Source organism: Rhopilema esculentum, chromosome 16 (genome assembly GCF_057945365.1).
Source record: "Rhopilema esculentum isolate cy_ngs chromosome 16, ASM5794536v1, whole genome shotgun sequence".
Taxonomy (NCBI): domain Eukaryota; kingdom Metazoa; phylum Cnidaria; class Scyphozoa; order Rhizostomeae; family Rhizostomatidae; genus Rhopilema; species Rhopilema esculentum.
Genome location: NC_142830.1, coordinates 9,344,837 through 9,358,175, shown reverse-complemented (window position 1 = coordinate 9,358,175; position 13,339 = coordinate 9,344,837). Strand labels below are relative to the sequence as shown.

Sequence of the window (13,339 nt, the reverse complement as noted above, 5' to 3'; positions counted from 1 at the left end):
TACTGGGTAATCCATTTTGAGATGTCTGCTTCGATGAAAATAGTCAATTCTAAAAAAATAATAAAAGACTGGTTTGTTTGTCAAGTGTATTTACGAAATATTAGATCTGATCTGACCTGTAAATAAGGCGATGATCATTAGCTCAGTATGTAATGGTTTTATGCTTAACTTATAGAAAACTTTGCATGGAAAATATTTCCAAAACTACGGTCTATTTTGAAGTAGCAATGAGATCTTAAATGTAGTTCCTATGAAATAAGTCTCATGTTTTGCAAGTACAAATCTTTTGGTCACTTTATTGATGGATTGCACAAAGAAAAATTAAAATTTATTGGAATATAATATATTTATCTTCTGTGAACTCCTGCAGATAAGTTTTTACAAGGTGTATCTCCTTGCCAAGAAAGATTATGTGGAAGTTGAATTAATACAAAAACGGCAAAACAAATTTGTATTAGAACTTGTAAAAATACTGCTTGATTAGGCGGAATAGAAGCCTTAAAATTTTTTTTCGCGGTACAATATTCAAAATTGGCTTTTTTTGATTTTCAAAATTTGCTTCTGGTGGTTTAAAATTTTTAAATTTTACATTTTTAAGAAAATTAAACGTTTTAAATTTTTCTCAGTATTTTTATCTTAAGCATTTCATAGTTTAAACGTTAGAATTACGACAAAAAATTTCAAGATTGAACAAATATATACCATTTTGTATATCATGAAATGCGAGCACGCGAGCCTCTAACTTGTAGCGTAGTAAAAAACGAGCTTCACCAGTCAATACAATTCAAGACCTATCACAAATCTTATTTAAATGTCTTTTTACATATGAATAATTGTAAGCTTATAAATACAGACAATACAATATGATTCAAAAACATGATTCTCTATAAGCTATAAGAAAAAATCTTATCAAAAAGTTTTAAGATAACCTTCAAATAATGTTGACTGATGACTGTCTACAAATTGTTGTCCAGACAACTAGAAATCGAGGCAGTTTTCAATTAATTTGGTGAAAAGGGTTAAAGATTTTGACAAAGGTAGTTGTGAGTATAAACACAACAAACAGCGCGAAAGTAACAGAAGAAATGCATTACGTATAGAATTCACTCAGCTGTGAATAAATCTTACTTAAGATTCAAATATGATTCAATGAATCAATAAAGTAGCTATGCGAAAAATTAAAAGAGTATTCCTGTCTGTCATTGGTTTTAATTGGTGCTTATTTATGTATGAATTTGTTTACACGAAAGCTAAGATATCAGTCACTGGATCAGCCAACTCTTAAATGACTGATATATTTATGACTATTTTTGATCAACCCGTGTTTTGTTTCTTTAGGATAACATGTTTTCTCTCATAAAATTTTTTCTTCAAATTATTGTTCTTTCATACTTCTGTGTATCGCCAGATGGCTTTTATCAAAATCCTTTCAATTTGCTATACTTTTTTTCTTTCATTTATGATTTGATAAAAATCAAAGACCTTGCATGATAATTTTTTCAAAACAACACTGATTTTTTGACATTGCAAATATATCTTGCCGGGTTCACAGAAGCACTTCGTCAGCTTAATCTCTGCTACGATACTTCATCAGTAAAATCGCCTATCTGAACTGTCAAAGTAGACGATGTTAAAGATTTGGGCATATTTCCTTGGGCTCTTCATGCCTACTAAAAGCGATCAGCCGCCTAGCAATATCTTAGTACCTTAAGCAACAGTTTATCAACATTGACAAAGCAATTTCACTGCAATTTGTTTCAAAACGTAGGAATTAACACGAGATATCAAATATCAGACAGCTTTCTGCTCAAGTGTGAAGAGAATTTGCTAACTTTACACTACATTTACATACAATGATTGACATATGGGGGTGCCAATAGCAAAAACTTTGCCTTACTATTTGTTGTACATGAATCATTTATTGCTCAGTATTAGAATAATACGTAGATCAGCTTTGCAAATCTTTTTTTAAATCTTGCTTTTGCATGAACGACCACGCAAATCTCTTTTTAGAAGTGGCTACAACTTGGATATTCTGTCTATCTGCCTCATACTAAAGCCTCTTTGGGCAAATTACAACAGCCTTGCATCCTTTAAGAGTGCTTCATATCCCTTTAGCCCGGACGGGCAACCTACGGTCCGCGGGTCAAATCCAGCTAATCGGCAATCATGAAGTTGCCTTTTGACTATCAAAGCTGAGTTAATTAAAAACCTTAATGAAGAAAAATTCCAAATCATTGCATGCTGGAAATATTTTCCTTCTACGCAAAGTATTTTGTATCTCTAACAATAAAGTGAGCATGAAGTGCATACTCATGCAAAGAAAACCTCAGGCCCCAGGAACGCTTATATTTGGATGAAGTTTTTTGGCTAGAAATTTCGCAAAAACAATGGGTGTATGCATATACTACTTATTCTTGTAGATTGAGATTTGATCTCCGCAAATTTGAATCTGGTTAGCTTGACACAACACTAGAAGGCAGAGTAAAACACTAAGCCTTTGCTTATGGACATGATTTTTTTACTTTGAATTTTTTTGCTTGTGCTCAATGTTTCCAACATAAAAACTTCTTTCCCAATGGCAAATTCCTTTCTACATTCATGGTAACTGTATTGTCATTATGACAGGAAAAGTCTAAATTGTAGCTCTTGTCGTAAAATTTATGTCCCATGAAATTCTAATCCAAGATGCCTGAAAATCCAAAGAAATGACGTCACATCAGGTCAGCATAATCTGAGGGGCAAGCAATGTAAAGAAAGTTTTCTCTTAAACCCTTTTAGCCCTAATTGTTGCAAACAATTTTCTGAAGCTGTTTTTCTCTTTGTTATAATCTACAGGTTTATCTATATAAATAATTTGAGCTGATTTTAATCATCTTAGCAAATAGCAGGAAGGTAACAACCCCCTCTATTGGGGACCCTTTAGCCTAGCCTGTCCCACCAAGGAACCTTGTTTCAGCTCTATTGTGATGCTCTGCTGAAATAATACTGTAAGAATAGATATGCGAGGATAAGAATCAGTAACCTTTTACTGAGTTTAAAAACAAAATCAAATCTTGGTTAGGAGAAACCTGCCACTGCCAGTAGGAGAAACACTTATTCCAAACTTAACCTTCATTTGATTTTAATGTTTTTTATGCTAAAAATGTCTTATTGTAATGTTTACTTTATTTTTGCTATCAACAATTATTTATAACTACAGACCATATGCATATTGTAATTTTTTAATTGGCCTAAATTAGCCTTTATGATAACTACTGTATTTTTTGCTAGCCAACTTCTAAAGAAATTGATAATAATAATGATAATGATAATAATTCTTGGAACACCGGGGCTAACGGAAAAGGATGTAATGACCACTGGCTAAGAAGGTGAAGACTAGGCCATTGCCTATTCTGTTTTAAAAAATTAGATAATTTCAATGATATTTTGATTTAACCCCTGCGTATCTAAATGTATAAGAAAATTCTTTAAGTAAAATCGTAGCTATTTGTCCCGAAATAAAAAGGACTACGATGGTTGATAGCCTCTTGCCTTTGTTTTTGAAGAATCGTCATGTAAACTTTGAAACCATTAGCGCAGCATTTAAGGAGAGGGGATTAAACCTACATGTTAGCTGTTTAGTGGTATTGTCTGGATTTTAACTTTGATTTACTTTTCTTGTGAGATAGGTAATCTAGGTTTGTTTACAACACATGGCAACCTAACACAAAGTGGATGAGATGCCAGGAAAACAAAGCATTTTCACAATTTGAGGAAACTCTTTACATCTATACAAGCATGCTCGCAGAATTCAATTTGGGTTTTTTATGATTAATTCTTGATGTTAAACGGATTGAAATATTGCGACCACCATTTTTATAAAGAAAAAATACACAAGGAAACTGAAAAAAAGGATTCTCAGTTCCTAAAGAAATTAGTTTTGAATTCTACGACCAACCAGGATATATTGTTGTATATTCCATCTTTAAACTATATGCTTAAAAACATTGTCATTAACTCTATTTAGCTGAATTGTTATCTAAAATGTCTTTAGAATATTGATCCCTAAATCTTCATAGCCTTTGATCATTTTGCTTTATGATTTAGCAGATTTTGCTGCTTCTTATAGCGACTTCTATCAAATAGATATTTATGCAACAGAACTGGATCAAAAAAACCGGTTGAATGAGCTTGTGTCTGCTACTTAAATAAGTATTTGCAGTTATTTGCAGGTATTTGCGCGTACTTGTGATTTGTGATCGACATTTTCCTTCTTGATTCAAAGAGTCTTTCAATAAGCAACAACGTAATTAAACCTGATTACATCTATTTTGTAATCGAAGGTAGAGAGAAGTGCAAAAAGCCTAGATATTTAACTCATGATGGTTTAATAGTAAGATCAAGACAAGCTAATTGAATGGTAATGAAGCTGTCATAAAAACATCATTCTACAAAGATTAAATGTTATTTCTGCAGCGTGGATGACTCTTGTTTAATAACTCCAAACGCTTCTGAAAATCAATTGTGTGCTAAGAGACTTTAATCATTTGAATTTAGCTTTTTGCTTCTCGTGCACATAAAATCGCAGAACCTTTACAATTTCTCATATTAATCTCCATTTTTACTGATTGATGAAATGCAAACTGTAAACGTTAGTAATGAAAGGAAACAACGAAAAGCCATTTTGATTCTTTATTAAACCATGATGTTAATGTAAAACGTGTTCACTTGAAAGGTACTATTTTTACTAGCGAATTACAGTCTCTAATTTTTAAGGCTTTTCAAGAAGTCAAGCATTAAAATTCATTAACTTTGTCATCTAGACAGCCCATCAATTCGGGGCCCTTTTTTGTGTTTATCTGCAATACAAGTCATCTTTAGCCTTACGGACCTTGCATATCCAGATGAAGAATAACAACATAGTAGATTTTCTAAAATGCCTTTAGAGAAAATTGTCTGGAAAAACATTCACAATTACATATTTTCATATTTTCAAATCTTTTTAGAAGGAAGGAAAAATTAATCTTATTTTGAGATGAATGTCATGAAATCAGCAGATGAATACCCGGGATTTGAATGGTCATAAAAACAACCCAGCGCACCATGTAGGAAGGTTTCTGTTTTATCTTATCATACACTTTGGTTTTATTTAAACAATGAGTTGTCAATACAAATGTATTTAAAAGTATAACGAAGGCTACTATGAGGCTTCTAGCTATGTTCCTTAAAATTTGAAATGTAACTTTCAAGCTTCATGCTGTTATAAGGCTTGGAAAGTGCATAGACAGCTAAAGAACTTCCTACATTAAAAGTTTCACTTCAATGCGAATTTTTTAATTAAGGATTCTAGAAAAAGCAATGGCAGCAAAACTTTGTTTTTTATTCCTAAATATGAAAATCAAGGATTTCTAAAGTCTAGCCATGGTTAAGGATTCAGGGTAAGACATCTCTTCATTTGGCAAGTCAACAAGACGCCTTTGAGACTGTGTAAAAACTTTGCATACTCTGGATGATAAACTCTTTAGCCTTCTATAAGATCTTTTTAGCAAAATATAGAAAGCAGACATTAAAGAAACCGCCTCGTATTTAGCTAATGAAAATCTTTTACTAAGCCTCATGTTTCAAGTGGATTAATTAATAACACTTATCAGCTGCTTAGAGTCACAGCACTAATTCCAAGCCTTTTGTTGCGAAAACAAAAGTTTCCTTTTACGAGATATTGTTACTGTCAAACAATGATTCTCCGTTAATAAGGCTTAGGCTTCTAGATGGCTTTCATGAAACAACTTTGTGTTGAATAATCTCCTCGTATGGCTCCATTGAAGTGGCGTCAGACTTGAACGCTGGATTTAAGATAGCACTGACTCACTTTGATGGATCAGCTTTTTAAATGTAGACAACATTATCAAAGAGCGTTAAAGATCTCATAGTTAGTGTTAAGAATAGAAAAGACATAGTAAATTCGGAGCCTGCTTTTTTAACGACGCACATGGGATAAATCTTATAGATTTAGATTGGTTTACATTGGACATGCAAAATAGTCAAAATACAATAGAATACGGCTGATTTACAATAGAATCATACAAATCGTTAAACTGCGATTCGATGGTACACAGTATTTGCTGTGCAATAGGCACTCATGCGGTTACCTTCCTTAGAGGATGCTCTGGTCCGCCTTGTGTTAGGGTTAATGAATTATAGCAACCCCCATTTTTTGAGTATCAAAGGCATTTTAATATTTTGAAAACGTTTACACAAAAGAAAGTTAAACGATTTTGAAAAATAAAAAGACCAAGTCTTAAAATATTTTAATTAAAATTAGCCATTGGAGGGACTTGGACGTGAAAAAGGCCTTAAATTTGAGGGGGAAAATCAAGATCAGTTTTGTAATTCTGAGTATTCAGATAAAATTTGGCTTGAGAACCTTAAAGAATACGTTCTCATTAAACATTTCTGGTAAATAATTAAAGCTGAAAAGATTCTATGCACTTAGAATTTAATGGTTTTCTAGTTTCAAATCAAATTCCCGTCTTGTATTTGGCTATTTCTGGGAAATATTTACCATCTTGCCTGAATATAGTGCCTAGAGAATCTTCCAACTAGATTCAAGAACTCTCTAAGCTGTTCTTCTCTGCTTTGAGGTGTAAACTTTTTCTATTACGAAGCTTTTCTATGATAATTGATTTCTTCAACCACAATTAATTAAGTGCAACAAGACTCATTTATTGCAACGTTGATGATTAATTTGACTCGAGGTCAGATTATCATCACAGTCTCGCTTCACCTTCGTCTTCTTGTAACACAAAATGGCGCTGGCTTCAAAGGTCACTTCCATATTCCGTAGCAACCTATTTGAAGGTAAGGTTGCTGTCGTAACTGGCGGTGCTACGGGAATTGGAAGAGCTATAACAGAAGAACTAGTACACCTGGGCTGTAAAGTAGTAATCGCTTCAAGAAAAGAAGACCGTCTAAATAAAGCTGCAGATGAAATAAACTCCTTGGTTGCAAAAAGAAAAGATGAGGACAGTACCCCTCTTGTCTTGCCAATAAAGTGCAATACTCGACTGGAAAATGAGGTATTTACATTCTAATTTATGGCACAGCCGTTAGCATGTGTGAAATTGCCCCAGGTTGGAATCCGTGTCCACTTTTGGTCGTCAGCAAGCAGCAAATATCTGTCATCATGTGTGTGGTTCAAATTCGTATATTACACATAGTTATTTGGCCTTGCGTACAATGTTGCTTAGTTTGTAAATCACTTGAAACGAATTGAAATAAACAATTACAATATACTAATGAATTAATATGGTTAGACAGCAGAAAATATTAAGGGCATAATGGGCGACTGGCCAAGCAGCTGGTGATAGCTGGAAAATGGTAGAGTGCCAGACTGGAAAATTTGTTTCTTGCAGGGGGCCAACTCGTTTTGAAAATTTAATAATCCCTGAAATCATGCACATTTATAATTCAATTGTAGTGAAAATCCAGATTGGAATCTTTGAAAGATGGGCGGAGGATCTGTTTCTTGTCCATGAAAGTTGCGCATTTGCAATTAGCACAGATAAAGATTTTGTGCGGCTGAGACTAAATGCCATAAAAATACAGTGTGTAACTTTTGGGTATACATTTCAGAGAAAAACATTAGTAACATCATTAGTGGCGATAAAAACAATATAGCAAAGATAAAAATTTACAAACCAGCCTCATGTGCACACAAGCAAATAGTAATGATGATCTAGATGATCTGCAACTCTGAGGATCTTCAAATTCAAATTTCATTAAAAGCGTGAATAATTAAGTACATACACGATAGGTTTTACAGTTAAAGAAGAATCCTGTGCAGCTGTATGAATCATTTTAGCAGAAATTGCACAGCTGCAATCGCGGCTGATACTTGTTGTGTGCGGGGGATTTGTCCCTAGCACAAGGCAAAAGTTCCAATTTGGGTGAAAATAATGTAAATGTTATTAAATTGGGAGTTTGCAGGACCAATATGCTATAGCATTCGATGGAGAATTTGAATGCAAGGGCAATTAATTGTGGGTAGGCACAAGTTTCCAGTCTGGGTAGATGAGGAGAAGTAGAGAATCTTGCACTCCTTCTTTGCACCATTTCAGAACATGGATGCATTCTTGTTCTTGTGAGGAATAACATATGAAGAAGAGGGCTATGTTTGTAATCTGATAACTAAAATCAAAATACTATATACCATAAAGGCTCAATTTTTTATTGTGGTTTATAATCAAGGTAAAAGAGCAAGGGGCTGAACCCTAGTCTGGGGAATTGTGCAGGTACACATTTGAAATAATTTTTTGTTTGATAGTTAGCACGTTATGGGGCATTGCAAAGTTGCAGCAAATGAATGTTTTTTTGTTATACTGAAAAATTTCAGTTTTAAGATCTTGTCGAAATTTAACCACCAAGATTTTGTCAAAATTTACTGCACTTTCCAGTCTGGATGAAAGGTGCTTATTATTTATTATTATTTATTATTTATTTGTTATTATTATTATTTATCTTGCTCCTTTCACAGTGCCACATCCCTTTTTACTTGGAGAAGCTTTCTTCAAGAATTTAGGGAAACCCATTGGTTTACCCTCATTTCAGTTTCCCACTTTAATTAAGTTTTTAAAACCTTTTAACGAAAGAAGCCATATACTTGATGTACTGCCTAAACATAATACATCGTTATGCTAAGACATTAGACATTAAAAAAGGGACTCATAGGCACCCAAGAGATGGAGGCTAGAGCCCATCCACTTTTTGCTGAAGTATGATATCAAGTTTGTGTCATCAAAGATCATTCCTTTGAAATGAAATTTCATTTTTTGACCCATGTTAAAAGTCTACCATAAGAATTTGCCAACTCGTCTAGAGCACCCCATATGTCCAAAATGTGCTCTGGCATCATTGAGTCCTGAAAGACCTGTCCATGCTGGATCGATTCTGCATAAAATACGTAGTTTATTAGTCTATCTTGCCAACCAGCAGATCTGGAAAGTACATAACCTGGGGTTGTTAATAACTTCCCTTAATCAGCATTCTTGACTGACGTTTCTTATCTAGTGCACTTGGTAATGAGTTAGTTTTTCTTAGACACATTAAACTAAATTTGGGTTTGGTGCACTTTATTTGGACCTTTATTTAGTGCCCAAGTGCATGATTTTCTGGTCCCAGATTTCAACACTAGATATTACCAATCTTTTTCCAGCCTTGATCTTCAGGGATTGTAGGGCAAGTAGGAACAAAACCCCAACTTTTTAGAAAACTAAAATTTGAGTTCACTTTATAGTTAAAGGGGCAGTGTAATTAAATGGTATAAATCCAAATAACACAATTTCATACCACTCAAGATTTTTTTAATACACACATAGATCTGAAAACTGTGTATTAGGTTTTTTCATATTATTTCAGTTGTACCGTTTCTCAAAAGGATATCTTGTAAGGTAGAAAAGATTTTTTACTTTTGTTTGATTCTTCCTAGGTCAAATATCTTATGACACAGACCGTGAAGCACTATGGAAGGCTTGATTATTTGGTAAATAATGGTGGAGGGCAGTTTATAAGTCCTGCAGCCAATATATCATTAAAAGGCTGGAATGCTGTAATCGAAACAAACCTTACAGGAACTTTCCTTTGTTGTAAAGAAGGTAAGAACTTTTAATACGTTTTAGATAATTATCTAAAAGTAAATATTTAGTTTAATCTAAAAATTTGATAATTTTCCCCTCAAATTTTGACAAAGCACCAGAAACAGTCATGTTTTTAGTTTTTTTTGCCAGGTAAGCTGTGTACATTTAGTCTCTTTATTTTAAGAGAAGCTATACTTTCTAAAAAATAGTTGTTAATGTGTTGTATGGTTTATAAGGTGCATCCCCTTTTTTCTATGTAAAACATGTATATTTCAGTTAAAAAGATAAACTTAAATGTGTTTTTTGACCCACTATTTCAACTGCCATTAGAGATCAATCATTCATCTTGAATTTTCTTTCATGACAGAGAAGGATATCTGGATTACCTTATTTTTTACAAATATGGCAGTCAAGTTGAGAAGTAAGTTTGGATTTCAAATCTAATGAAAATTTTGCTTATGTCTTCAGCTTACCATTCTTGGATGGCTGAAAATGGAGGTGCGATTGTGAACATTACCATGGATTTCTGGAATGGGTTTCCAGGAATGGCGTATGTATTTCATTTGTATTGATTTTAGAGAGTTCATTTTTTTACTTACATATTGGTTGCTCTTACTTTATGTTTTGTGTTGCCCAAAAGTTTTTCAAAATGAACAAATGTTCCACTGCAGGCATTCAGGAGCATCAAGAGCTGGAATAGATAACCTTACTAAAAGTTTGGCTCTTGAATGGGCAGTCAATGGCATTCGAATAAACAGTGTTGCCCCTGTAAGTATACTACCTATCAAATCAAGCATATTCTTTATCATAAATTGCATTTGTCATTCTTTTAAATGCGTTTCCTTCAAAGCAAACGGTATTTGTTGGGGTCGGGTGTTTCTTAATATATACGCATAAAATTATGTTTTGAAGCTAGAGCCAATTTACATATAACCACAACACTCTATGCATAGCTATATAGCATCATTTCAATTATGAAATTTATGATATGGTATTGATACATCAATGTATAGCTAATTCAGTTAATCAAGCTTGCAGCTCTTCAATAGGGCACAATTTACTCGGACAGTGCAGCAGCAAATTATCCAGATCCAGAGTTATTTAATAAAGCTCTGAGTGCTCTACCCCTTAAAAGACTTGGAACTACAGAAGAGGTTTGCTATCTATTTATCGCTTTCTCCACTGTTATAAACACTACAAGATATACCCTGAATTCTGTATATGCTATGAAGCTATGTTTATTCAAAGGAGAACACACTTTTAGTGTAGTGTGAAGAACAGGACATTTCTAAGTTGCTACTCTGAGTTTCACGCTCGATGTACATCACCAGGCAACTGTTCTTTAAAGCAGAGCAAATGATGTTTCAGTTACAGGGAGTTTTTTAAATTATGAGTACATTAACTTGATGTCATTTTGGCTCATCTGACATTTCTTAAGATAATCAAAAAGAGCTTGCCTATTCGCTATCAAAGTCTTTTAAAGGATTGAAGAAATCTCTCTTATATAAAATTCGCATTGACAACATTTTGTTAAAGTGATATTTCAAAGTGTTTAAGTGATCTTCAAAGAGTTGTAGTAATCTCATTGCCTATAAATTTTTATTTAACCTTTTTTAACAGGTATCAGCGCTAGTTTGTTTTCTTTTATCTCCTGCTGCTGCTCATATTACTGGCGACTCAATCAAAGTGGATGGTGCGCAAAGCCTCTATGCCCAGACCTTGTTTCAGATTCAAGGTAAAACAATGTTTCGTAACTCTATTTTGGCAAAGCCTCTTTCTTTGAAAGAACTTCAAGGCCTGTTTAAGGGGAGGGGGGACGACAAGGCTACTACAGTTTTTGAAGCAGGGCTTGCTTTGATGCCATATTTTCAATGTCTTTTATGTTTATGTTTACGTTAGTCTATGTGCAGCTTTTTCCCAGACTTCTCGACAAAGGTATCGTTCCTAAGGGTTTTGGTAATGATGGAACATGGCCAAACTGCTTCCAGTGAAACCCTGAGTAATTTGATAATACACAGGCCATTTGTAGGCAGATATAAAGTACATAATATGGATGAATTTGTTTATCAATATTCATATATCTTCGAAATTTAAGAAATTATTGGAGCAATACACAATAAACTTAGATTCTAGATATTTTTACTTGCGCACCCCCTTTGTCTACCCCGCTTTTTCCAGTATCCTTTCAGATCGAGACTCTTGTTTGTAAGAGCCGTTTTGTCCATCCTCTTCTCATATTTCCCACTGTTTTAACATAAGGAAGTGTAGTTCTCATAGATTCTTCATCATGTCTATTTGCTTTAGATTTAATACGTTTGCAATTTTGCAGAACATAACAAGTCAGAAGCATTCCGGTGGAAGCCCGAAGATAAAGAAGGGACAAAATCAAAACTGTAGTCGAATCTGTATGTATAAAAATCGATTGATTCACATATTCGATGTTTTTCTAATGGTAAAAAGTGTAATCCAAATAATATTTTTAGATGCATCAAATTACAAAAATGTAGATGGAGTTTTTCTGTTAAAAAAAACAACAGTTACCTTTGAATTTCTCTCGTTGTTAAATCAGTGTTGGTATTTTCTACTGATAGTTCGGAAAAACTGAATATGCATACAAAACTAGAAATGCGCAACAATATTGATTTAGGCTTTTATCTATTTCAATAATACCAGGAGCTAACAATTAGGAAATCAGCTGGGGGAAGGGGCAAGCCTTTGTTTCTATAAAGATGAGGACAATAGCGTATCCATCGAAACAATGAAAGTTCACTGGGGTTGGAAGGGGTGTTGCCCCTAGTTTAGTATGACATAAAAGGCCCTTATCCATACCTGTTTTTTGCTGTATTTTTTTCACATTTTGCATACATTTTTTTGCTTGAAATATTTTGCTTCTAAATATTGTGCTTCTAAATATTGTTGTGTATTCTGAATTAAATTTTATTTAACACTGATGATGAGAACAATCTTTAACTTTAACCGACATATGTCAAGCGTATTGATATAGGACTTCCCTTAATTCTTTTCAAATAAATTCATTTGCATACGGTTTCAAACAAGAAACTGAAGATGGTGATTATAAATATAATGTTAGAGCCAAATAAAACTGGTTTGAGAGAAAAGATGAATTCTTTGCTCCCCTTCTTAGCATAAACTGGTCCCAAAAGGTCCTTTGTTCTGTTATCGTCCTCCCTGTGGACTTGCCAATATGAAGACGAAGCGACCAAAAGCGTGCGCCGTGACATTTTCTGTAAGCGCGTTTTCGTAGCAACTCAGTCCACTGGGACCGTCATCGCCTTCTAAGCTGTCGCTTTGCAATTCTAAACGCATACCGTTTCGCCAAGGTTTATTTGGAGCTCTGCACACGTTTGATTTTACAAATGTTTATTTGAGACCTGGCTGAGAGTTCACTAGCTGTTTCTACAAGTTAAGCAAGAACGCGAAGCTCTCCCGCCCATGCATTTCAATGTTTGTAAGTAGAATTCGCTCTTTTGGTATTAGTTTGTTCAGAATGATGCAAAGATCTCATTTGAATACAGGGCTGTATTAAAGTTGATTTTCGTAGGTGTAATTTCAGTTTCATTATGATAATTAGTATTAGAATGACATAAACAAGTAATGCTGGGTTTGGGCCACTAAAAAGTTGTGTTTGTCAAATTGTTTAAATTCGTGTGCACAGACAGAAACGCGTCCCGCATAGTTTGACAATAGCAAAGCTATCCATTGCT

At 34.0% G+C, this 13,339-nt stretch overlaps 1 protein-coding gene across 1 annotated transcript; it reads left to right on the top strand.

Annotated features, from left to right (window-relative positions):
* The first annotated feature begins 6,754 nt into the window (after window positions 1-6,754).
* LOC135682409 (peroxisomal trans-2-enoyl-CoA reductase) lies at window positions 6,755-12,156 on the top strand. Its single transcript, XM_065197288.2, has 7 exons — window positions 6,755-7,058; window positions 9,467-9,632; window positions 10,083-10,164; window positions 10,286-10,382; window positions 10,664-10,768; window positions 11,235-11,349; window positions 11,944-12,156. The coding sequence occupies exons 1-7, from the start codon at window positions 6,789-6,791 to the stop codon at window positions 12,009-12,011; spliced, it is 903 nt and encodes a 300-aa protein (XP_065053360.2). The 5' UTR covers window positions 6,755-6,788; the 3' UTR covers window positions 12,012-12,156.
* Window positions 12,157-13,339: the final 1,183 nt, after the last annotated feature.